Here is a 25,223-nt window from a genome sequence, read left to right as displayed (position 1 = left end):
GTTGAGATGGTTATACATGGGCTGATGTTCTACATGTTACAGTACCTCCAGAAAGTAGTCATACCCATTGACTTATCCACATTTTGTTGTGTTACAAGATGAATTCAAAATGTATTAAATATTTTCTTCTTCTTCACCCATCTACACACAATACCCCATAATGACAAAATAAAAGCATCTTATTTACATATATCTTATTTACATGAGTATTAACATGTCTGAGCCAATAGTTTGTAGAAACACCTTTGGCAGTGATTGCAGCTGTGAGTCTTTCTGGTTTAGTCTCTAAGAGCTTTCCGCACCTGGATTGTGCAACATTTGCCAATTTTTCTTTAAAAACATCTTCAAGCTCTGTCAAATTCATTGTTGATGTCACGCCCTGGTCAAAGTATTTTGTGTTTATTTTTATGTATTTGGTCAGGCCAGGGTGTGGCATGGGGTTTTTGAAATTGTGGTGTGTTTGTCTTGGGGTTTTGGTGGTGGTATTGGGATTGTAGCTTAATGGGTTGTCTAGCAAGGTCTATGGCTGTCTGGAGTGGTTCTCAATCAGAGGCAGGTGCTTATCGTTGTCTCTGATTGGGAACCATATTTAGGCAGCCATATTCTTTGAGTTTGTCGTGGGTGATTGTCCTTAGTGTCCTATGTGTACTCGTTGTTAGTTTGCACCAGATAGGCTGTTTCGGTTTCGTTTATTGTTTTTTTTGTAAGTTCGTGTTTTCTTTGGTATATTAAACATGGATCGCAATCGACACGCTGCAGTTTGGTCCGACTCTCTTTCATCACCACTAGAAAACCGTTACAGAATCACCCACCACCAACGGACCAAGCGGCGTGTCAACAGGCAGGAGCAGCCGAAAAGGAGATGCTCACCAAGGATTTCTGGTCATGGGAGGAGATCTTCGACGGGAGAGGACCCTGGGCTAAACCAGGGGAGTGTAGCCGCCCAAAGGAGCAACAGGAGAAGAGGCAACAGAGGCAGCAGCAGCAGGAGCAGCAGCAGCTACAGTGGGAGAGGTTGCACCACCTGGAGTTATGGACATGGGAGGAGGAATTGGACGGTAAAGGACCCTGGAATGAGCCTGGAGATTATTGTCGCCCCAAAGCCGAGCTGGAGGCAGCAAAAGCAGAGAGGCGGCATTATGAGGAGCTAGCACGGCAGAGCGGATGGAAGCCCGAGAGTCAGCCCCAAAAATTTCTTGGGGGCTTACAGGGAGTATGGCTATGCCAGGTAGGAGACCTGCGCAAACTCCCTGTGCTTACCGGGGGCTGGAGAGACCGGGCAGGCACCGTGTTATGCTGTGGAGCGCACGGTGTCTCCAGTGCGGGTGCACAGCCCGGTTCGGTATATTCCAGCTCCGCGTATCGGCCGGGCTAGATTGAGCGTCGAGCCAAATGCCATGAAGCCGGCTCTACGCATCTGGTCCCCAGTGCGTCTCCTTGGGCCGGCTTACATGGTACCAGCCTTGCGCTCGGTGTCTCCGGTTCGCCTGCATAGCCCAGTGCAGGCTATTCCACCTCGCCGCACTGGCAGGGCAACCGGGAGCATTCAACCAGGTAAGGTTGGGCAGGCTCGGTGCTCAAGAGCCCCAGTGCGCCTGCACGGTCCGGTCTATCCAGTACCACCTCCACACCCCAGCCCTCCGGTAGCAGCTCCCCGCACCAGGCTTCCTGTGCGTGTCCTCGATCCAGTACCACCAGTTCCAGCACCACGCACCAGGCCTTCAGTGTGCCTCGCCTGTTCAGCGCAGCCAGCGCTTTTCTCCTCTCCTGCGCTGCTGGAGTCTCCCGCCTGTTTAGCGCAGCCAGAGCCTTCCTCCTCTACAGCGCTGCCGGAGCCTCCCGCCTGTTTAGCGCAGCCAGAGCCTTTCTCCTCTCCTGCGCTGCCGGAGTCTCCCGCCTGTTTAGCGCAGCCAGAGCCTTCCTCCGACACAGCGCTGCAGGAGTCTCCCGCCTGTTCAGCGCAGCCAGAGCTGCCAGTCTGCATGAAGCAGCCAGAGCTGTCAGTCTGCATGGAGCAGTCAGAGCTGTCAGTCTGCATGGAGCAGTCAGAGCTGTCAGTCTGCATGAAGCAGCCAGTCTACATGGAGCAGCCAGAGCTGTCAGTCTACATGAAGCAGCCCGAGCTGCCAGTCTGCATGAAGCAGCCAGTCTACATGGAGCAGCCAGAGCTGTCAGTCCGCATGGAGCAGCCAGAGCTGTCAGTCCGCATGGAGCAGCCAGAGCTGTCAGTCCGCATGGAGCAGCCAGAGCTGTCAGTCTGCATGGAGCAGCCAGAGCTGTCAGTCCGCATGGAGCAGCCAGAGCTGTCAGTCTACATGAAGCAGCCCGAGCTGCCAGTCTGCATGAAGCAGCCAGAGCAGCCAGTCTACATAGAGCAGCCAGAGCTGCCAGTCTGCATGAAGCAGCCAGAGCTGTCAGTCTGCATGGAGCAGTCAGAGCTGTCAGTCTGCATGGAGGAGCCAGAGCTGTCAGTCTACAGGAAGCAGCCCGAGCTGCCAGTCTGCATGAAGCAGTCAGTCTACATGGAGCAGCCAGAGCTGTCAGTCCGCATGGAGCAGCCAGAGCTGTCAGTCTACATGAAGCAGCCCGAGCTGCCAGTCTGCATGAAGCAGCCAGTCTACATGGAGCAGCCAGAGCTGTCAGTCTGCATGAAGCAGCCAGAGCTGTCAGTCTGCATGGAGCAGCCAGTCTGCATGGAGCAGCCAGTCTGCACGGAGCTGTCAGTCTGCACGGAGCTGTCAGTCTGCACGGAGCTGTCAGTCTGTAAGGAGCTGCCAGTCTGCAAGGAGCTGCCAGTCAGCACGGAGCCGCCAGAGCGGTCAGTCTGTAAGAAGCCGCCAGAGCTGTCAGCCTATATGGAGCAGCTAGTGCCGCCAGTCTGCCCAGCGCCGCCAGTGCCCCCAGTCTGCCCAGCATCGCCAGTCTGCCCAGCATCGTCATCAGTCTGCCCAGCATCGCCAGTCTGCCCAGCATCGCCAGTCTGCCCAGCATCGCCAGTCTGCCCAGCATCGCCAGTCTGCCCAGCACCGCCAGTCTGCCCAGCGTCGTCAGTCTGCCCAGCGTCGTCAGTCTGCCCAGCGTCGTCAGTCTGCCCAGCACCGCCAGTCTGCCCAGCACCGCCAGTCTGCCCGGCGTCGCCAGTCTGCCCGGCGCCGCCAGTCTGCCCGGCGCCGCCGGTCTGCCCAGCATCGCCAGTCTGCCAGACTCTTCCAGATCTGCCAGTCAGCCAGACTCTTCCAGATCTGCCAGTCAGCCAGACTCTTCCAGATCTGCCAGTCAACCAGACTCTTCCAGATCTGCCAGTCAACCAGACTCTTCCAGATCTGCCAGTCAACCAGACTCTTCCAGATCTGCCAGTCAACCAGACTCTTCCAGATCTGCCAGTCAACCAGACTCTTCCAGATCTGCCAGTCAACCAGACTCTTCCAGTCAGCCAGGATCTGCTGAAACCACCAGCCAGCCAGGAGCTGGTAGAGATATCTACCTGCCTGAGCTTCCTCTCACTCCTGAGCTTCCTCCTGAGCTTCCTCTCACTCCTGAGCTTCCTCTCACTCCTGAGCTTCCTCTCACTCCTGAGCTTCCTCTCACTCCTGAGCTTCCTCTCACTCCTGAGCTTTCTCTCACTCCTGAGCTTTCTCTCACTCCCGAGCTTCCCCTCAGTCCCGAGCTGCCTCGGTCCCGAGCTGTCCTTCAGTCCCGATCTGTTCCTCAGTCCAGTGGGGTTCTGGGTGAGGACTACTAGGCCATGGTCGGCGGCGAGGGTGGACTATCCAGGGACGAAGGGAGAGGGGACTAAGACATTAAAGGAGTGGGGTCCACGTCCCGCGCCGGAGCCGCCACCATGGACAGACGCCCACCCGGACCCTCCCTATTGTTTTGAGGTGCGTTCGGGAGTCCGCACCTTAGGGGGGGGGTTCTGTCACGCCCTGGTCAAAGTATTTTGTGTTTATTTTTATGTATTTGGTCAGGCCAGGGTGTGGCATGGGGTTTTTGAAATTGTGGTGTGTTTGTCTTGGGGTTTTGGTGGTGGTATTGGGATTGTAGCTTAATGGGTTGTCTAGCAAGGTCTATGGCTGTCTGGAGTGGTTCTCAATCAGAGGCAGGTGCTTATCGTTGTCTCTGATTGGGAACCATATTTAGGCAGCCATATTCTTTGAGTTTGTCGTGGGTGATTGTCCTTAGTGTCCTATGTGTACTCGTTGTTAGTTTGCACCAGATAGGCTGTTTCGGTTTCGTTTATTGTTTTTTTGTAAGTTCGTGTTTTCTTTGGTATATTAAACATGGATCGCAATCGACACGCTGCAGTTTGGTCCGACTCTCTTTCATCACCACTAGAAAACCGTTACAGTTGATCATTTCTAGACAACCATTTTCAGGTCTGGCCATAGATGTTCAAGTAGATTTAAGTAAAACCTGTAACTCGGCCACTCAGGAACATTCACTGTCTTATTGGTAAGCAACTCCAGTGTAGATTTGGCCTTGTGTTTTAGGTTATTGTCTTGCTGAAAGGTGAATTTGTCTCCCAGTGTCTGGTGGAAAGCAGACTGAAGCAGGATTTCTTCTAGGAATTTGCTTGTGCTTAGCTCCATTCTGTTTCTTTTTTATCTGAAAAACTCCCCGGTCCTTAACGATTACAAGTGGCGACAGCGTAGCCTAGTGGTTAGAGTGTTGGACTAGTAACTGTAAAGGTTCCAAGATCAAATCCCTGAGCTGACGAGGTACAAATCTGTCATTCTGCCACTGAACAAGGCAGTTAACCCACTGTTCCTAGGCTGTTATTGAAAATAAGTTTTTGTTCTTAACTGACTTGTCTAGTTAAATAAAGGTTAAAAAAAATATGCATATGATTCAGCCACCACTACGCTTGAAAATATGCAGAGTGGTACTCAGTGATGTATTGTGTTTGCCCAAAACATAACACATTGTATTAAGGGCAAAAAGTAATACTTTAGTGCCTTGTTGCAAACAGGATGCAAGTTTTGGAATAGTTTTATTCGGTACAAGCTTCCTTCTTTTCACTCTGTCAATTAGCTTAGTATTGAAGTAATTAGTGAAGTAACTACAATGTTTTTGACTTTCTCCTATCACAGCCATTACACACTGTAACTGTTTAAAGTCACCATTGGCCTCATGGTGAAATCCCTGAGCGGTTTCCTTCCTCTCCAGCAACTGAGTAAGGAAGGACCCCTGTATCTTTGTAGTGACTGGATGTATTGATACACCATCCAAAGTGTAATTAATAACTTCACCATGCTCAAAGGGATATGTCTGCTTTTTACATTTTTACCTATCTACCAACTTCTTTCTGAAGCATTGGAAAACCTCCTTGGTCTTTGTGGTTGAATTGTTTGAAATTCACTGCTCGACTGAGGTACTTTACAGATAATTGTATGTGTGGGATACAGAAATGAAGTAGTCATTCAAAAATCATGTTAAACACTATTATTGCACACAGTGTGCAGTCCATGCAACATATTATATGACTTGTTAAGCAAATTTTTACTCCTGAACTTATTTAGGCTTGTCATAAAAAAAGGGGTTGAATACTTATTGACTCAAGACATTTAATCTTTTCATTTTTTATTAATTTGTAAACATTTAGGAAAACATAATTCCACGTTGATATTATCGGGTAGTGTGTGTAGTCCAGTGACAAAAAATCTAAATCTAATCCATTTAAAATTCAGGCTGTAACACAACAAAATGTGGAAAAAAGGGTGTGAATAGTTTCTGAAGGCACTTTACACCCAGTCAGTCTGTCCTATTGTAATTCCATCCATGTCTGAACCATCAGACAGCACATCCTTTCTGTAGCATAATAATATCAAAAATATATTCAATTAACTGTTCTAAAAATATAATACTTCAACTTTTTTGTGACATATTTCCTCTTCATTTTTTTCAATTACATGTAAAACAGATTAACATGAATGCACTTTCACCTATAAAGCAATTGTTTTCCTATCATTTTTTATTGCAGAGATTCTGCTGTTTTGGCAGAAAATAGCTGCAGAAGGCACAATGAGTAAAATATAAACGATGAAGTCAAAACAATATCCCAGTACCAATCTTGCTCTTTACTTATTATACTAATATATCTCAGAGACAGAGACAGAGGACTTCTGATGCTGGGGCACCATTGACCTGTAGCCACAGCACACTTGCAAAACAAAAGAGTGCTGGAGAAAAACATTAGATAGGCCATATTTCTGTGATTCATTGACAAGAGGCCTGGTGTCTGCAACTGCGGGCCCTCCTCCTCCTCATCACCCCGTCCTGACAGTGGGCTCAATGTTTGTTTTCTGCCTCTTGGATATAATAAATGGATGTGTAGAGAACCTATTCAAGGACCTTTTTGTGCCTAATCAGAGACCTTGAAGGGTCACTGTTCCATACTAAGATCCTTCACTGCAATGGGGACAGTGCACTTTAGGATACATACAACATAGAGTGATGGATAGATGTCTCCTTAGCCTTAGTCCCAAAGAGCTAATTTCCCTATTATAGTTACTGAGTTTCTGTTAAAATGCTGCTGATATAATTATTTTCATTATGTCTTTGCAACCGTGAACCGTATGTGAATAATGTAACAGAAATGTAATAGTGGAAACTCCTGCATTGATCCTGTCCTCAAACTGTATGACCATAAACAATGGGTGGCAGGGCCGGACTGGGACAAGAAGTCAGCCTGGCATTTCATCCAGCCCTGTGCTATTATTATCCTCTGCAGCAGAGGTAACTCTGGGTCTTCTTTTCCTGTGGCGGTCCTCATGAGAACCAGTTTCATCATAGTGCTTGATGGTTTTTGTGACTGCACTTGAAGAAACTTTTCCGGATTGATTGACCTTTATGACTTGATGGACTGTCGTTTCTCTTTGCTTATTTGAGCTGTTCTTGCCATAATATGGACTTGGTCTTTTACCAAATAGGGCCGTCTTCTGTATGCCACCCCTACCTTGTCACAACACAACCGATTGGCTTAAACACATTAAGGAAAGAAATTCCACAATTAACTTGTAACAAGGCACACCTGTTAATTGAAATGCATTCCAGGTGACTACCTCATGAAGCTGGTTAAGAGAATGCCAAGAGTGTGCAAAGCTGTCATCAAGGCAAAGGTTGGCTACATTGAAGAATCTCAAATATAAAATATATTGTAATTTGTTTAACACTTCTTTGGTTACTACATATTTCCTTATGTGTTATTTCATAGAAAATAGAAAATAGTAAGAATCAAGAAAACCCCTTGAATGAGTACGTGTGTCCAAACTTTTCACTGGTACTGCATATTGAATACACATTTTATACAACTGAAGATCTCTCGTCTCATAGCCACAGTATGCCAGTTTCCATGAATAATGACATGAGTTTATTGAACTGGCATACACAGTGGTTAAGGACAGACATATCATATGGATAGAGAGTCCTTGTGACAACAGACGTTTTTAACTGACATTTTTCTCATAGAGCTCATTCCTGCAGGGACCAAGCAGGTACAACCTCTCATGTACTGATACTGGAATAATCTCTCAGAAAAATGTCTGAAATGCCATGGATGAAATATATATGACATGTAAATCAAAAGTAAATGTTTTCTGATTGTTTTACATACATTTCTTCCAAATGCATTGTGTCTTACAATATGAGTACTGAAAGCATAACAGGCCTATCAGTGATGAATAATATAAATGTTTGAAATCTGCTATATTTTTTACAAATAAATTTGGCATAACAGACCCATACGATACACTGTGTGTCTGTCTACTCATGTATATGTGCATCTCAGTTATTATCTGCATGCTTGCATGGGAAAAAGGGCGCATCATCGTTTCCGTGGTCGTCACATGACGATGACCAATAAGAACTTTAGTAACTTTTTTGCTATTTGATAAAGAAAGAAAAGCAAAGAGAACGCTGGAAATGACTGCAGTTATTCGTGGAGATCACCATTATTCTGAATTATTTGTTTATTAGGCTACGAATTTGTATTGCAGATTCGGATTGTATATGACATACAAAGTGGTCAAAGTTTTGCAGCATCTTCTTTAATAGGTTTTATTGTCGTCGACGTCTAGCCTGCCTCATAGGTAATACCATGTTGGGAGAAAAGGCACAAGGTAAGTAAACAAATCCGCTAGCGGAATGTGTAGAATTGTCTGAAGCTTCGGATATGCCTACATTAACTTTTAGTTATTTGCTATTTGTAAACCCACAGATACTGTAGGCTTATGCAATCTTTTATTTTGTAATATGCCTCTATTTTGTTGTTGCACGTTCATATAGAATAGCCTATTTAAAATAATTTAGTAAGCAGATAGATCAACATTTAAATAAAGATATTCACTCTGCACTTCATTTGTTTATGTCGAAGCCTTTAACCATATTGCAAGACAAATATTATATTAACCTGGCATATTCAGCAGTCTATTCAAGGAATAGTATATATTCGATAGGTTCCAAACTATTTCTCCTTGCAAACTTTTTTGGGGGGAGAATAAAGGAAATAATAAGAAAAAAGGAAATAATAAGAAAAAAATACAGTTTTATTCTGCATTTGAAATCAAAATGGTACTAAATGAAATGCTTCCCCTTGATGTCTGACCTTGAGGTATAGAGTAGCCTAGGCTAATAGATGTAGATATATTTTTTAAGCCGTTTGCATCTAAAGTCATTGCCAAAACAGCAAATATAGTCCAATGTGAAGTAGTGAATCGAAATGAATTCTACAAAATAGCCTATAGAAAAACAAAACAATTAAGCCTACTTATTGGATATTATCTTCCTATTTTGTCAAAAATAATTATAAAAGCTAGTTAGCCTAACACCTCTTGTCGAAATGTAGGCTATTGTTTAAACGGCCTTGGAATATAATTAACTCATGCATTGGGTCTGCGTTTCCTATTATAGATCGAGTCTATTGATTCATGAAAAATTATTATAAAAAAGAGTAAGGACTAAATGTGAAATAATACGCCAAAGGACCGTTGATTCGTAAGCTATAGGTCTACTAATGTCTTGTTTAAGTTATTGCTGTTCACATTCATATGACCTAAAGTCATAACTTAGTCACAGAATTAAAACTAACTCTGGATCATAATTACGAAAACAAAACGACTGATGATTATGATAATATCGATAACAACAAACAACATGAATAATAACAAAAATGTAATAACAATCGTTATAGCCTAACTATGCTATAATAGCAGTAATAATAATAACAACGACAACGACAATAACAATAATAATAATAATCATAACAGTATTAATAATCATAATAATGGATAGGCTATTATCACTTTCGATCATCCTCCGTTCCTATTTGACACTGTTTTGGTTAAAGACATTCTCCTTAAAATGGGACATCTCCGTTTATTATGTTGCAAGAAAGGGTGTACTGTACCACACATAGGTTGTTTTCTCAAGATAGGTGGTCGCATCCACCGCTCTTTGGCCAACCTCCCAGTAGAAGGTGAGAGAGCCCTGAGTAAAGGACATGTGCTCGTGTCGAAGCGCGCGTCGACCGTGTTGTAGGTGTGGATTATAAAACGCGTTATTCTATCCTAGTCTGAGGCATTTCTTGATTAATAGGAATAACCACTTGGAAGAAGGGGGCGATAAAGGTAATCAACCAATACACGTTATATTTGGTCGAATCCGTTTAAACATTTGCCAATCTTATAATATTTTTTTATATTTAAAGGTTTTACATTGGATTTGAATAAATCGTAAATATCAATGTTTTTTTGTTTGCTTCCATGCATTATGGAATCGTCGGTCTTATTTTTGTTAAATAGACTGAAACTATTGTCAATCTGCTCTCTGAAAAACGCTAATATCACCGTATCATCAATCTAACATATTTATTGTGGAAATACATGTATTTTTCTATTTTTCGCAAAATATATATTAACCCACATTAAGATTATTATTAGCGAAACTATATATATATATATATATATATATATATATATATATATATATATATATATATATATATATATATATAGGTTTTAAGCCTTTTGGAAGTTTGATTTAAAGCAGATATTATTTCACAGCTGCACAGAATCCTACAATTTCGTACTGCATTTTCAAATTTGTCAAGGGCCGTAAATGAATTTGATTAAGAAACTGTACATTATTTGAATTAATTTATTCGTTACATCCCTGCTTCATCCGTTTTTCTTGACCCTTGCTTTTATTTGCGAACCAGGCGTTCCATTGATGGTAGGCGTAATGGACTACAACTATGATGAAGATCTGGAAGAATTGTGTCCTGTTTGTGGAGATAAGGTCTCAGGATACCACTATGGACTCCTTACATGTGAAAGTTGTAAGGTATTTTCATTTGGAACGATTCCTTTTTTCAATGTCCCTTTTTCCCTGTGTTTGTGGGTATTGTGGCTCATCAAACTAATATAGGATAGATCTTTTCTCCAGGGCTTCTTCAAGAGGACAGTCCAAAACAAGAAGAGGTACACTTGTGCAGAAAACCAGGAGTGTAAAATAGACAAAACACAGCGGAAGAGATGCCCCTGCTGCCGATTCCAGAAATGCCTCGATGTTGGCATGAGATTAGAAGGTATGGTTCTCTTCATCTCACCCCTTCATTTGACATGATCATTGAGTGGATTTCAACCTTATTGTCCAGAAAAAAATAAGCCTTTAATGTTTTGGCATATTTTTCCATTTGAATAATATTGAATCTATATGCATTTGTTATTATTTGCTATATGCCCGAAATATGTCCAACATATGGCCTGTAGGCCTCAAGGGATGCAATAGCCTAATGTCTTAGTATCAGTTGCTTCTGAATTGTTAAATATTTTCGCAAAAGTTGTAGTGTTAGCTTTGTTTTGAATTAGGGACAGACTATACACAGAGTAGAGAAGTTTAGCGTCCGTGGTTTTATGGGACGCAAAAACATGATGTGGCCAGAGCGCGGAGTACACCAGTGATTCCCACCCAGGCTGTGATGCGAAAATTAAGCACCTGTTTCCGCGGAGAAATGACACATTCTTGATTTGCTAATACGACTCTGGGCTTCTCGCTGTGGTTTTAAAAGGATACTTAATATGTACATCAACACGGTACCATTGTGTAATTGCAAAGGCATTAGCACATGTTGTGTACAGTAAAATTTCAAAAAGAGAATTGTGTAATAGAATAAAGTAGTATGATACCCGTGTGGTTGTTTTTACATTGCTTTTCCCAAAACTTGGTTCAGGAAACTGCCAAACACATATTCCTGACTAAATTAGGCTATTTTCCTGTGCACTTTTCCTGTGCTGTATTTGCAATGATATATATTTGAATAATAAAATAATAATAAATCATAATTTTTCAGGAGGAGCATTTTACCATGATATCCTTCCCGCTATAGTAGCATAGTAACAATTTCCATATAAAGACCCATTGTTGTTGACATAGTTCTGTTTCCCCACTCCTTGTCTCTTTCTGTGACAGCTGTGCGTGCAGACCGCATGCGTGGGGGCAGGAATAAGTTTGGCCCCATGTACAAGCGGGACAGAGCCATGAAGCAGCAGAAGAAGGCTTTGATCCGTTCCACGGGCTTCAAGCTGGAGTCTGCTCCTCCACAGCTCTCCCCTGTACAGACTAACTATGGCTTCACTGGCACCCTGCACAGTCTCCCATCCGTCCCCAAAGGCCTTATGCCCTCCATCCCAGCCTCCATCACCCCCACAGACTATGAGGTCAGCCTCTACGGACCCTCCTCCCTGGGGGTGGCCATGCAGCCCCAAGGACCCCTGCCTACCCAGTACATGTGCACAGCATTCCCCAGCAGGGCCATCAAGTCTGAGTACTCTGACCACCACACAAGCTCCCCAGAGTCTCTGGTGGGGTACCCCTTTCCGGATGTGTACCCCTCCGGAGGCTCCCCACAGCCTCCCCCCCTCTCCCCCCTGGTGCTAGAGCTGCTGCGCTGCGACCCAGACGAGATGCAGGTGCAGAGTAAGATCATGGCCTTCTTGCAGCAGGAGCAGAGTGGCCGGGGCCGGCAGGACAGGCTCAGCACCTTCAGCCTCATGTGTCGCATGGCCGACCAGACTCTGTTCTCCATAGTGGAGTGGGCCAGGAGCTGCATCTTCTTCAAGGAGCTCAAGGTAAGCATCCCAGTCCCTGTCCACACAGAAATGATAGGAGAGACATGCACATTTAGAAATTATTCTCAGAATAATGATCACAGTATCATATCTTATCATTGTGATGATCTTATTATTCCACTTCATTCATAAGTGATATCAAGAATATTGAAGATAAACAATTTTAGCTTTGATATCTTAATGTTTCTTGATCCTCTTTCTGAAACCCTGCACCCCCACACACACACACATTATGGCAGTAAAGAACAAAGGCCTGTGTAAAAATGTTAGATTTACTATGACAGATAATTATCATTGTTTCTGTCCCTCCTTGTTTCTGGTGGAGGCCCTCAAATAGAGCAGCAGTTAAAGAGGTGACATCATAACCCAGTGTATCTCCCTCTGGGTAATGATTTGGGATGCATCACTGTCCATGTCAGATAGGCCTTATACATTGAGTCTCTTTGTCAACTGAAGGGTGTATTTGAGTTGTGTCACACTTGTACAGCAGGAGTTATGGCTCCAGTCATATGTTACTCCCCGGCCCCAAGAGGAGAGTGAAATCAATACTGTTGTTTGACACTGTGGTGTCTGACCAGATGGGTAAACTACGAAGGAAGCTAGATCTACTCAGGATTTTCTAAAGCTAGCCAGCTTCAGTTAGCTTCACATTCCATCTAAGGCTTCATCTGTATTCTACGACAGTGGATATTGCTCATCTGCCACGTGGCTAGTCGAATGCCAAACTCTTCATGGAGACAGTGCTGTAGCAACAATCCATGGGCGAGTCAGTGCCACATTTTAATTTGTGTAGAAATCAAAATGAAATACAATTTATGTAGCATATTCAGCAGGCTATGGTGTGAAATAGGCTTTTAGAAGGGCCGTCTTTATTTGATTACTTATCATTAATACCGGCTTTGGTGTGCACAAGCAACATTTCCCCCACTCCCATCTATAAAATAATTGTATTAAGTCATAACTACAAAAGTTTTACGGTGCGTGATGTTTGAAATGCGTTCTGTCATTACTAAATGTGTAATGTGAAAGGTATTTTAAAATGAACATTGTAAATAAAAAAAAACTAAAAATATGAAGGGGATGATGACGCAATCTTTGCGAAAGGGAGGGAATCTGATTTCATTGGTCCTCAACTCGCGGCTCAGCCACTTCATTCAGGATAAATGGAGTAAGCTCTGAGTTAACCTGCAGGTTAGTTCTGAGGATTCGTTGCCATAGAAATTTACCTGGTTAAAAGGTTAGCCACTTTCGTGGTACCGGTTATCCCGAGATGAACTCAGGGTTGACCAACGTTACCTTGATAACTCCTCAAACCTGATTGGTAGTATGGGCTTCTGGGCATGTTACAGATAGGTGGCCTAAAGGAGACAGTGCATGCTGGTGTTGATGAAGGCTGACCAGTGATATTGCTCAATGCTCACTATGCTATTTATTTTATTGATGCTGTCATCGGCCAGTGAATGGCTGGCGACGGGAACGTACTAATAGATTGTTTGCTCTTTGACGTATTATTCGAAAAATATTTAGCACCCATCTGAATTGACTGTATTTAGAAGCAACTTCTTGTCACATTATTGTTATTTGTCTGTTAGCCTTATCTGTGAGACAGCGAGTCCATTGTGTGGTGAGATAGGAACATAGTATCTATGTCAAGACGGTGTCATGGGGACACACACAGTGGTCTCATTCTTCACTTTAATCTTTTAACTGGGTTATTTTATAATCGGTAGGCCTATATGCCTCTGAGGACCAATGGTCTGATGCAGTGATCAGTGGCCAGTAGTAGTTATGGCAGCATCATCAGTACTATGGAGTTAGACTGGGGGGGAGGATTCTGCCCCTGGATAAACAACAGTCTGAAAAATAGCATAAATGACAGTGATGGGGTTTGTTTTAAATACAATATGAGAAAATGGCCAGCATATATTACTTGATGTAATCGTGTGTAATATAATCTAGCTATGGGATTATGATCATGGAAAATTGGAGAGCCACTTTAGTGTTGCCTCCGGCATGTTGATCGTGCAAAGCCAACAGTAAAATTTGAACTGCATGGATTTCAGTCATGTTACGTACCTCTGATGTATCCTGGCTAAATTGCAACCAATTGTGAGGTTGTAGGCGTGAACAGTGCGAGGCGAGGCGAGCACAAAGCGGTGGATGTTTGCCAGGAGAGAGAGAGCCTCCTGCAGAAAGAGCTATCTCTCTGAGTAATTACATTCCATCCAGACGATAACATGGGAATGTCAGTTCTCTCTCCACGGCCCAGTATTTTGTCTCTCATTGTTCATATTTGCACAGGAAAAATTGAGCTATCATCTGCTAAATTTACCTTGGGCATTGCCAGTATGTTTGTGTCAGAAGCTGCCCGTTACTTGAGTTTTTACATACAGTATCTGACATTGACATACCTGTAGCATTTGATCAAACACCATTACGTGCATGCAGGGTTGGTGCATTATAGCAGCCCTTTACTAAATGTTGATGAAAAGAAAGATATATATTTATTGTTCGATGGTTTTAGACCTGTCTGTCTGATCTCCAAAACATCTGTATTGGTCTCAAAGCCAAATTCTGACAGTTATGTAATGGCACTGAGTGAGGCAGGTTTATGCTTCCCTGTTTCTGCCAGCCAGGGGGGACAAGACTGAATGTCCCTTGACTGAACGTTCACTGTGTGTACGTGAGTGTGTGCGTGTGAAATGTTGTGTCTGTGTGCTGAATCCTCCTTGAGAAGAGGTACTGTATGATGAATCAAGATGTTGTGTGTTGGTCCTGTAGCTCTGACTGGGAGCAAGATTGGACTCCTCCTCTAGACAGATATATAGTTCCATTGAAGGGGTAGTAATTCTGTCATCCCCATGCCAGATGAATGTGTGTCCTGGTGCTATTTGGGGGCTTCAGGAACACTCTGTGTCACCAGCTGCAGAATTACTGACAGTGTCGTCCTTCGGCACCCAGGGTAATATGTGCTAGCAATGAGGAGCATCCAATCACCCCCCCCCCCCATTGGGCGGGGGCAAGGGAGGTGACGGAGGACAGGGAGCAGTGAGGAGGTGGGAGAGGTCATCTCTGTGGCTCGTAAATACAAGGTGATGATGCGCAAGACATTGACACCAGCCCCAGATGCTGGAAATATGGCACAAGGACCCTCATCTTCCTCTCTTGGTTTTATGGTCACCCCATTTATCTGTCCATGTAGCTATGTGTGTTTCAGGTGGGACCACGCTATCCCATGTGGATGATAGCTTTTAAGGGGGTTGATGTTAGATTGATGCCTGCTTGAGATTTTAATATCAGTGTAGGCTGTTTTATTTGACATTGGGTTTGACATTAGATTGGTTCTCCACTATTCCTATGCTTGGCCAGCTGTGTGGAATGAGTTTGAGCTTTGATGTGACCTGTTGTTTTCTGATTCTACTTTAAGGTGGGGGACCAGATGAAGCTTCTTCACAACTGCTGGTCTGAGCTGCTGGTCCTGGACCATGTCTTCAGACAAGTGCAACATGGGAAGGAGAGCAGCCTGCTGCTGGTTACTGGCCAGGAGGTAAGCAGCCTTGCAGTTCCAACATAAAATTAATACAATCATACATTCATGAATACCAGACATACATACATTCACTCACACACACACACACACACACACACACACACACACACACACACACACACACACACACACACACACACACACACACACACACACACACACACACACACACACACACACACACACACACACACACACACATACACACACACACACACACACACACACACACACACACACACACACACACACACACACACACACACACACACACACACACACACACACACACACACACACACACACACACACACACACACACACACACACACACACACACACACACACACACACACACACACACACACACATAAACACACACACACACACACACACACACACACACACACACACACACACACACACACACACACACACATACACACATACTCATTCATCATGTAGTCATTACAGATACACAACCTCCATGGATAGCAATAGGTTTCTTTCTTTTGTTGTTGCAGTAATGTGTATCTACACAGTAATTACTGTTATTACGCTGCACCAGTGGAATTACCACACATTATTTTAGTGACACAATATAAAGTGGGACTACACTGAGTGTACAAAACATTAAGAACACCTGCTCTTTCCATGGCAAAGACTGACCAGGTGAATCCAGGTAAAAGCTACTGTATGATCCCTTATTGATGTCACTTGTTAAATCCAGTTCAACCGGTGTACATGAAGGGGAGGAGACAAGTTAAACAAGAGGAGACAAGTCCTGCCAGCTAACGTTCAATCGCTGGTGTCCCATGATAAGCTGTAGACCACACTATCTACCTAGAGACTTTTCATCTGTATTTTTTTCTAGCTGTCTACATACCACCACGGACCGATGCTGGCACTAAAACCGCACTCAATGAGCTTTGTACTGCCATAAGCAAACAGGAAACGCTCACCCAGAGGCGCCGCTCCTAGTGGCCGGGGACTTTAATGCAGGGAAACTTAAATCAGTTTTACCTCATTTCTATCAGCATGTTAAATGTGCAACCAGAGGGAAAGAAATTCTAGACCACCATTAGTCCACACATAGAGATGCGTACAAAGCTCTCCCTCCCCCTCTATTTGGCAAATCTGGCCATAATTCTATCCTCCTGATTCCTTTTTACAAGCAAAAATTAAAGCAGGAAGCACCAGTGACTCGCTCTATGAAAAAGTGGTCAGATGAAGCAGATGCTAAGCTACAGGACTGTTTTGCAAGCACAGACTGGATATGTTCCAGGATTTTTCTGATGGCATTGAGGAGTACACCACGTCAGTCACTGGTTTTACCAATAAGTGCATCGAGGACGTCGTCCCCACAGTGACTGTACATACATACCCCAACCAGAAGCCATGGATTACAGGCAACATTCGCACTGAGCTAAAGGGTAGAGATTACCAGGACGTGACGGATTACCAGGACGTGTACTCCGAGCATGCGCTGACTAACTGGCAAGTCTCTTCATTGACGTTTTCAACCTCTCCCTGTCTGAGTCTGCAATACCAACATGTTTCAAGCCGACCACCATAGTCCCTGTGCCCAAGAACACTAAGGTAACCTGCTTAAATGACTACCAACCCATAGCACTCACATCTGTAGCCATGAAATGCTTTGAAAGGCTGGTCATGGCTCATATCAACACCATTATCCCAGGAACCCTAGACCCACTCCAATTTGCATACCGAACCAACAGATCCACAGATGATGCCATCTCTATTGCACTCCACACTGCCCTTTCACACCTGGACTGTACACCTATGTGAGAATGCTATTCATTGACTACAGCTCAGTGTTCAAAACCATAGTGCCCTCAAAGCTCATCACTAAGCTAAGGAACCTGGGAATAAACACCTCCCTCTGCAACTGGATCCTCCCATCCCATCTTCTATGCTGCTGCTACTCTCTGTTATTATCTATGCATAGTCACTTTAATAACTCTTCCTACATGTACATATTACCTCAATTACCTCGACACCAGTGACCCTGCACGTTGACTCTGTACCGGTACCCCCTTTATTGTACCCCCACTATTGTTATTTACTGCTGCATTTGAATTATTTGTTATTTTTATCTCTTACTTTTTTTGTTGGTATTTTCTTGAAACTTCATTGATGGATAAGGGCCTGTAAGTAAGCATTTCACTGTAAGGTCGACTCCGGTTGTATTCGGCACATGTGACAATACAATTTAATCTGATTTGATGCCCCGACAAATTGAGAGTGTTCTGAGGGCAAAAGGGGGTGCAACTCAATAATAGGAAAGTGTTCCTAATGTTTGTATGGTCAGTGTATTGCCTTCAGAAAGTTTTCACACCCCTTGACTTTTTCCACATTCTGATGTGTTACAGCCTGAATTTATGATGGATTGAGATTTTGTGCCACTGATTTACACACAATACCCTACAATGTCAAAGTGGATTTTTGTTGTTGTTGTTAAAATGTTTATAAATTGATAAAACATTTAAAGCTGAAATGTCTTGAGTCAATAAGTATTCAACACCTTTGTTATGTATGGAAAGTCTACATACGTTCAAGAATAAACATGTGCATAACAAGTCACATAATAAGTTGCATGGACTAAATCTATGTGCAATAATAGTGGTTAACATGATTTTGGAATCATTACCCCATCTCTTGTACCCCACACGTACAATTATCTGTAAGGTCCCTGAGTCAAGTAGTGGATTTCAAGCGCAGATTCAACTACAAAGACCAGGGAGGTTTTCCAATGTCTTGCAAAGAATGGCACCTATTGGTAGATTGTTACAAAAATAAAAGCAGACACTGAATATCACTTTGAGCATGGTGAAGTTATCGATTATACTTTCGATGATTTATCAATACACCCAGTCATTACAAAGATACAGGCGTCTTTCCTTACTCAGTTGCCGGAAAGGAAGGAAACCATGAGGTGACTTGAAAACAGTTACAGACTTTAAAGGCTGTGATAGGAGAAAACTGAGGATGGATCAACAACATTGCAGTTACTAAACAAAACTAACCTAAATGACCGAGTTAAAAGAAGGAAGTCTGTACAGAGTACAAATATGCAAAAACCTGTTAGCAATTTTGGGGGGACAAATCCAACACAACACATCACTGAGTACCACCATTCATATTTTCAAGCATGGTGGTGGCTGCATCATGGTTTGGATCAGTTCGTCATCAGCAAGGACTAGGTATTTTTTTTAGGATGGAAATAAATGGAATACAGCTACAATCACAGGCAAAATCCTAGGAAAACCTGGTTCAGTCTGCTTTCCAACAGACACCGAGAGACAAATTCACCTTTCAGCAGGACAATAGCCTCAAACTCAAGGCCAAATATGCATCAGATTTGCTTATCAAGATGACATTGAATGTTCCTGAGTGGCATAGTTACAGTTTTGATTTAAATCAACAACCAACTTGACGGAGCTTGAAGAGTTTAAAAAAGAATAATGGGCAGATATTGTAAAATCCAGGTGTGCAAAGCTCTTTTTTGTAGATCGTTGAGAAAAAAAGACAATGAAATCCATTTTAATCCCAATTTGTAACACAACAAAAAATAAAAAAATTCAAGGAGTGAGAACACTTTCTGCTGCCTGCTCTTGTTCTTATGCTTGGAAGATGCAGAACAGAAAAGGAAAAAACAACCATCAGCTTGTCTCTGCAGCTTGTAACTGACTCCTGGGTTTAGGGAGGAGAGGTGAAAGATGGCCGCTGGTATTTATTTGCCTCGTGTTTAAATCAAGTAATTTTTTTCTCATAAAGACTGCAATGGAAAACTGGCCATTTTTATCTACAAACTGTACTAGGTTTGTGAGAACAGAAGGAAGAGGAGCTTAAAAGTTGCACTGTATCATTCTAGAAGCTACTGTGGAATTTGAGGATTTAACGTCCAATATGTTACATAAAATGCCAATCGCATTCATTTGCAGACTCAATGTATGGCATCTATGAACCTGTACTGAAGCTGTACTGTACTGTAATTCAAGTTGCAACACCACCACTTTTCAACCTCATTTTCCTTATCTCCAGCACAATAACAGTGTCTACATATGTGAAAACTGCACATTTCTACGTTTTGTAGAAAAAAATATGAAGTTACAAGGTTCTACCCCATGACATTAAAAACAGTGATTTTCGAACACTATGAGAGTCACGGTGATGTGGGGAGTAAGAAAATACCCTCCCTCTGTTTTGAAAATCACAGTTTTTCTTACTTTCAATCCTACCCTTTGATGTATATTTACATTTTAGTCATTTAGCAGAGTTTCTTATCCAGACTAATTAGGGTTAAGTACCTTGCTCAAGGGCACATAAACAGATTTTTCATTTAGTTGGCTCAGGGTTTTGAACCAGCAACCTTTTGGTTATTGGCCTGACACTCTTAACCGCTAGGCTACCTGTCACAGAGAAGCCTTTTTTGAGACCTTTCTTATCTTTTTAACCATAGATCGTAGAAATGCGGTGTTTTTACATATGCAGACACTGGTTCGGTGCTGGAGAAAATGTATATGAGGTTGAAAAGTGCTGGAATTGGCCTTTAAAACCTGTATATAGAATAATACTTCATGTTGTCCTTTTGTGTTGTGTTGCAGATGGATCTGTCATCCGTGGGGTCACAGGCGGGCTTGAGTCTGTCAGGCCTGGTCCAGAGAGGACAGGAGCTGGCTGGGAGGCTACTAGCCCTGCAGGTGGACAGGAGAGAGGTTGCCTGCCTCAAGTTCCTCCTCCTCTTCAATCCCAGTGAGTAGACCACATGGACTTACGCTGTATGCTGTACCACATTAGACAGTGATTATTAGTCTTATAATATGTATATAATATAACACATTTTTATCCAAAGCGACTTACAGTCATGCGTGCATACATACAGCTCATGTATAGCTCATTACAGCTAGCTCAAGAATGGAATAATCATCTTTGAAAACTACTATGGTCTTTCAAAGATTTGAATTTCATTAGGTTTGAGGTACTTCATACTTGTTTGTGTCGTAGCTGTGGTTTGTATAACTTAAGAATGAGCAAATAACTTTTTCAAACTTTTTGTTGGAAATAGGTTTTAGTTGACAAGTCCCATTTATTTTGAAAGGCAGAAATGGCATTTTAAATGGAAAAGTCACAGCCATTGATCTATGTTTTTTTATCCAGAAGGTTCCAACTGTTATCTGAACCAGTCCTTTATTTTCAGGTATACTCATAATTCAATATAGGGCCTTGTCAAAAGGCAACATTAACAAAGAAGACAACCTCACCCATTATTCTTTAATAGCATTCAATGGAACCTTAATGGATGGGTCTATCATTCAATAATCTGACTGACATTCATGCTGTGGCTTCTGCATATGGTGTGTATTGACGACAGTTGCCCAGATTCCCTTAAGCGACTGCTATTTAGCGCCAGCGAGCTGGGAATAAAAGGCTTTAGAATAATGAGAGCACTCGTCACATGCAGAAAATATTTCCCATCTCCGCTGTCTGTTTCATTCTCTTGCTCTCTCTCCTTCAATCAATGAGTCCGGTTTATCAGGGCAATTTAGTTGCCCTTAAGTGGTTTGAAAAGATTATTCAAAATATTTAATTACTGTGTGAATGGCTCTTCTGGCAGGACTCAGCTGATGCTGAATAGAAGTCCTTTATAGGGTCTAGCTATTGTCACATATACACACACACACACACACAACCCACAACCAACCCACAACCAACCCACGCTGTACAGATCCAATGTACCAGAAATTGAATATTAGTAATAAACTGTTGCAATTTCAATGCTAAAGATTAGGCCTACACTTGATCTCAACAAGTAACTGAACAGTTTCAAATAAATATATCAATATTCTCCCATTTATGTGACATCTGCAGAGTAAATGAATCCCCTCTAAATCTCTTTATTATGTCCCTTTCCAGATGTGAAGCTGTTGGAGAACCAGGTGTTTGTGGAGAGTGTTCAGGAGCAGGTGAATGGGGCTCTGCTGGAGTACACTGTGTGCACCTACCCCCTGTATCTGGACAAGTTCAGCCAGCTGGTGCTGCATCTGCCAGAGCTGCGTGCCCTCAGCACCCAGGCAGAGGACTACCTGTGCTACAAACACCTGAGTGGGGAGGTGCCCTGCAACAACCTGCTCATTGAGATGCTGCATGCCAAGAAGGCCTGTATATGAGCACCACGCTAACATCACTATACACCAGCAGACTGTCTGTGGGACCGATGGTGTGGAAGCAAAGAGGAGATTTATGATTACAGCTAGGAGAAGATGAGTTGTGTGTTTGTGTGTGTGCGTCCGTGCATGCGTGAGTATCCCATCTGTCCAAGGTGTGTGTAAACAGAATATTGACTCATTGTTTTGGCAGTCCTTTAAATGTACATAGTTATAAAATGTACAAAGAAAGCTATGCTATGATACTGTATGTAGTAAATGTAACATTTTGTTGAATTCAGCAGAGTGAGGTCTTATATCAGCGTTATATCAGAGTTATAGGGCCTCTTTCAGATGAAAGAGGCCCTATAACACGCCATTAAGACATGTCTTAGCCTTTCAAATATAGTGGAAGCACTACATTTATTTGAGCACTTGTTCCTTTGTACATTGTCACCAACTTTACCAAAAAATGTGGTATGTGAAAAATATGTTATGTTCAATGTAGTTTTTTTCTATTAGATATTGATATTCTAATATATGAACTACACATATGTTTCAAGAATTAAATCTGCATACTCATATTACGTTTAATGACTGTCTGTTACCCCAATGAGAGATCCACTTAAAGTGATAGAAAGAGAGTGATACAGAGGAGAGAGAGGGAGGGGGTAGAGATGGCGTAAGAGAGAGGGAGGGAGAGAGCCCTGAATGTGGCGCTGATGTGTGGGAGAGAATGAAAGCCATCTTTGGCTGCAGTCGTCTCTTATTAGCAGATTAATGGAGGACGGCCCCAGAAAGAGACACCCACGTGTGTGGACAGAAAAATGAACAACAAAGAAAGCAATCTCTTATTAAGTAGACGTGTTAAAAATGAAAGTTCTTGGTAAGCTTAACTGCATAAGTCCTCTAGCTTCTTCTGTCCACCCGGACTACAGAGCCAGGTCAAGGATAGGGGGTCGTGCACTGTGGATGTGCTCCAGACATTTTGTACTCGCAGAATGAAGGAAAACATAAAATTGGCAATGTATGGAATGTTTGCTTTTCAAGCTAAATTTGAAAGAGATTTAGGGAAATCCAGTTGGATTCAAGTGTAAAGAGAAAATAGACTTATCGTACTTGAGAAATGGCAGGAAAATTGTCAGATGAAGCACAAAACATAGAGTATCAGGACGGCAAGGAATGAAATCAACATCAATAACATGTAACACCCACATATCCGTTTGTGTAATTTCAGCACATAGCACACATGAAGCAACATGTTTGAATTGTCTCTCGCATACAGACATGGCAGGGTTGGCTCTTTTAACTTCTTGGAGACAATCAGAACACCTGCCTTAAGATAACCCTGGCCTGTCTGTCTGAATATATTGACCTTTTTGTAACTGAAATGACTGTCATCTGTACCTCTTTGTACAGTGCATTTGTGAAGCAGGAAAAGAAATGCCACAGTGAGGAATACATAAGCTCAGATGTTTCACCACACATACTTTTCTATTTCTTAAGGTTGAAGATGCTCATTGTGTAATTGGTTCTCTATATGTTGCTTTTGCTTCTGTTGAGTTTCACCTTATTCTGTGCAGTCCCAGTCTTGGATGTTTTGGTGAAGTGATGAGGTCTGTTTAAGATCTCATTCTCAAACTGTCTGTGATGGTCCACTTGGTTACCTCTGTCAGCAATATGAATGCTTTTCAAACAGAAACAATCAAAACATACTTTTCTTTAAATATATTTTATTGTAATAGCATCAAATCAATAAATGCAATTAAGTAAAGCGCTACTTATGTTCTGTCCATTTCTTTTGAACCATCCCACTGTTGTTCAATGACCATGGGGGTCATATATACATAATACATTCTTTTCAAATACTCTGGAGGCTATCCAGGATAGTGGTAGCAATTTGTGAGTCATGACAAAGCAATTCATATTAATGTGAAAGTCTCTGGTTTTGGGCTGACAAGTCAGTGCTACTTCACAAATGCATATGTAAATGTACATTTCAGCCAATGGCTACAAAGAGCGCAAATATTGGAGGCCATTAACAGTAATTAAACAACTCATTTAAGGAACGAAGCATAAGGGCTTTGGAAAAGCTATCATTTTCGTACAAATCTTACAATGTATTGTTACAAAATCGATTGACTAGCCTGCTAATACTGTTGCACTCTAAGTCTAGGGGTCTTAGTCCTAGTTACATGGTCTATAACCTGATTTAAGATGTGCACCTATGTGAGAAATCAGAGTATAAGGACTGTGTTGTATGTACATGTACCCAGAAGACAGCAACCTTACCTTTGGTCTAGGGCCAGCTCCTCCATGACCTCTTGGTTAGCCAGTCCAAGCAGATATTTGATTGTTCAGAGGTGACAAAAATAAATATATGCAAAAAACTAAAAACATTCCCAAGCAAAAGATTTTAAACAAAACCAAGAGCTCACATGGTTACCAAGAAAAAACTTCAGCCTAACGGCTCTAATAGCTGTCTCAATCTCATTTCCTTGCACCTGTGCCCAATCAACACTTCATAAGGCTCCACAAGACTTCCTGGCTAAGCATTTGAACCAGGTTGTTGCTGCCCCCTGGGGATGAGGTGTGGAAGTGTGTGGTTGTGTGTTTGTCTATGTCCTAACAATAACCTTCCCCCTTCTCATAACAATATATGTATAGAAATACAATTATATCAAACGACAATGTACATTATATTTGCCCAGCATATTCTTCTATTGGGACAATAAAGAGTTTCATGTGATCATTTGAGTTGTACTGAATAATGTGTCTCGGTTCAGAGTGCACCTTCCTGCAGTGGAGATAGGGAGAGGCCAGGATTTCTGTTACTTGTTGTAAGGCAGGATAGGCCAGGGCAGGGGAGGGAGGAAAAGCTTGGGGAGATAGCCAAGCTGCAGCTAGCACAACCTCCAATACACATAGTGGTTGGTTGGTGATACAGTACTGTACAACAGGTGATAGGCTTCTTAAAGTCTCTTTATGAGCTGCCCAGACAGTGCACAGTGAGTTAGCAGCATATCTCTACTATATAATGCTGTTGATCTATGAGAGGATCTGTCATCCTACTATCCACGTTCTCACACTGACAACACAATCTTGTTGTCTGGTCATATAATATCTTACAGTAGTATAGGCCTTTAATCCTTGATTCAAAGTTTCCAGTGTTTACAGTGATGTCTACTGTTTAGTTATGTCTGTAAAAACAGTCATGTCTACTGTCTAGTTATGTCTGTAAAAACAGTCATGTCTACTGTCTAGTTATGTCTGTAAAAACAGTCATGTCTACTGTTTAGTTATGTCTGTAAAAACAGTCATGTCTACTGTAGTTATGTCTAAAAACAGTCATGTCTACTGTCTAGTTATGTCTATGTCTGT

General features: G+C 42.5%; 1 protein-coding gene across 2 annotated transcripts; it reads left to right on the top strand.

Annotated features, from left to right (window-relative positions):
- Window positions 1-7,909: 7,909 nt before the first annotated feature.
- LOC112248325 (steroidogenic factor 1-like) lies at window positions 7,910-23,622 on the top strand. Of its 2 annotated transcripts, none has more exons than XM_042320478.1 (7): window positions 7,910-8,117; window positions 10,214-10,333; window positions 10,441-10,582; window positions 11,467-12,125; window positions 15,553-15,672; window positions 20,304-20,451; window positions 21,613-23,622. In XM_042320478.1, exons 2-7 carry the CDS (start codon window positions 10,250-10,252, stop codon window positions 21,864-21,866), a joined length of 1,407 nt encoding a protein of 468 aa, XP_042176412.1. In that variant the 5' UTR covers window positions 7,910-8,117; window positions 10,214-10,249; the 3' UTR covers window positions 21,867-23,622. The 2 variants fall into 2 exon arrangements, with proteins under 2 accessions (XP_042176412.1, XP_024273008.2); XM_024417240.2 differs by having other exon boundaries at window positions 10,214-10,338.
- Window positions 23,623-25,223: the final 1,601 nt, after the last annotated feature.

Source organism: Oncorhynchus tshawytscha, linkage group LG04 (assembly GCF_018296145.1).
Source record: "Oncorhynchus tshawytscha isolate Ot180627B linkage group LG04, Otsh_v2.0, whole genome shotgun sequence".
NCBI classification, from domain to species: Eukaryota; Metazoa; Chordata; class Actinopteri; order Salmoniformes; family Salmonidae; genus Oncorhynchus; species Oncorhynchus tshawytscha.
Note: the sequence above shows the minus strand (reverse complement) of the source record. Positions and strands in the feature narration are given on the sequence as shown.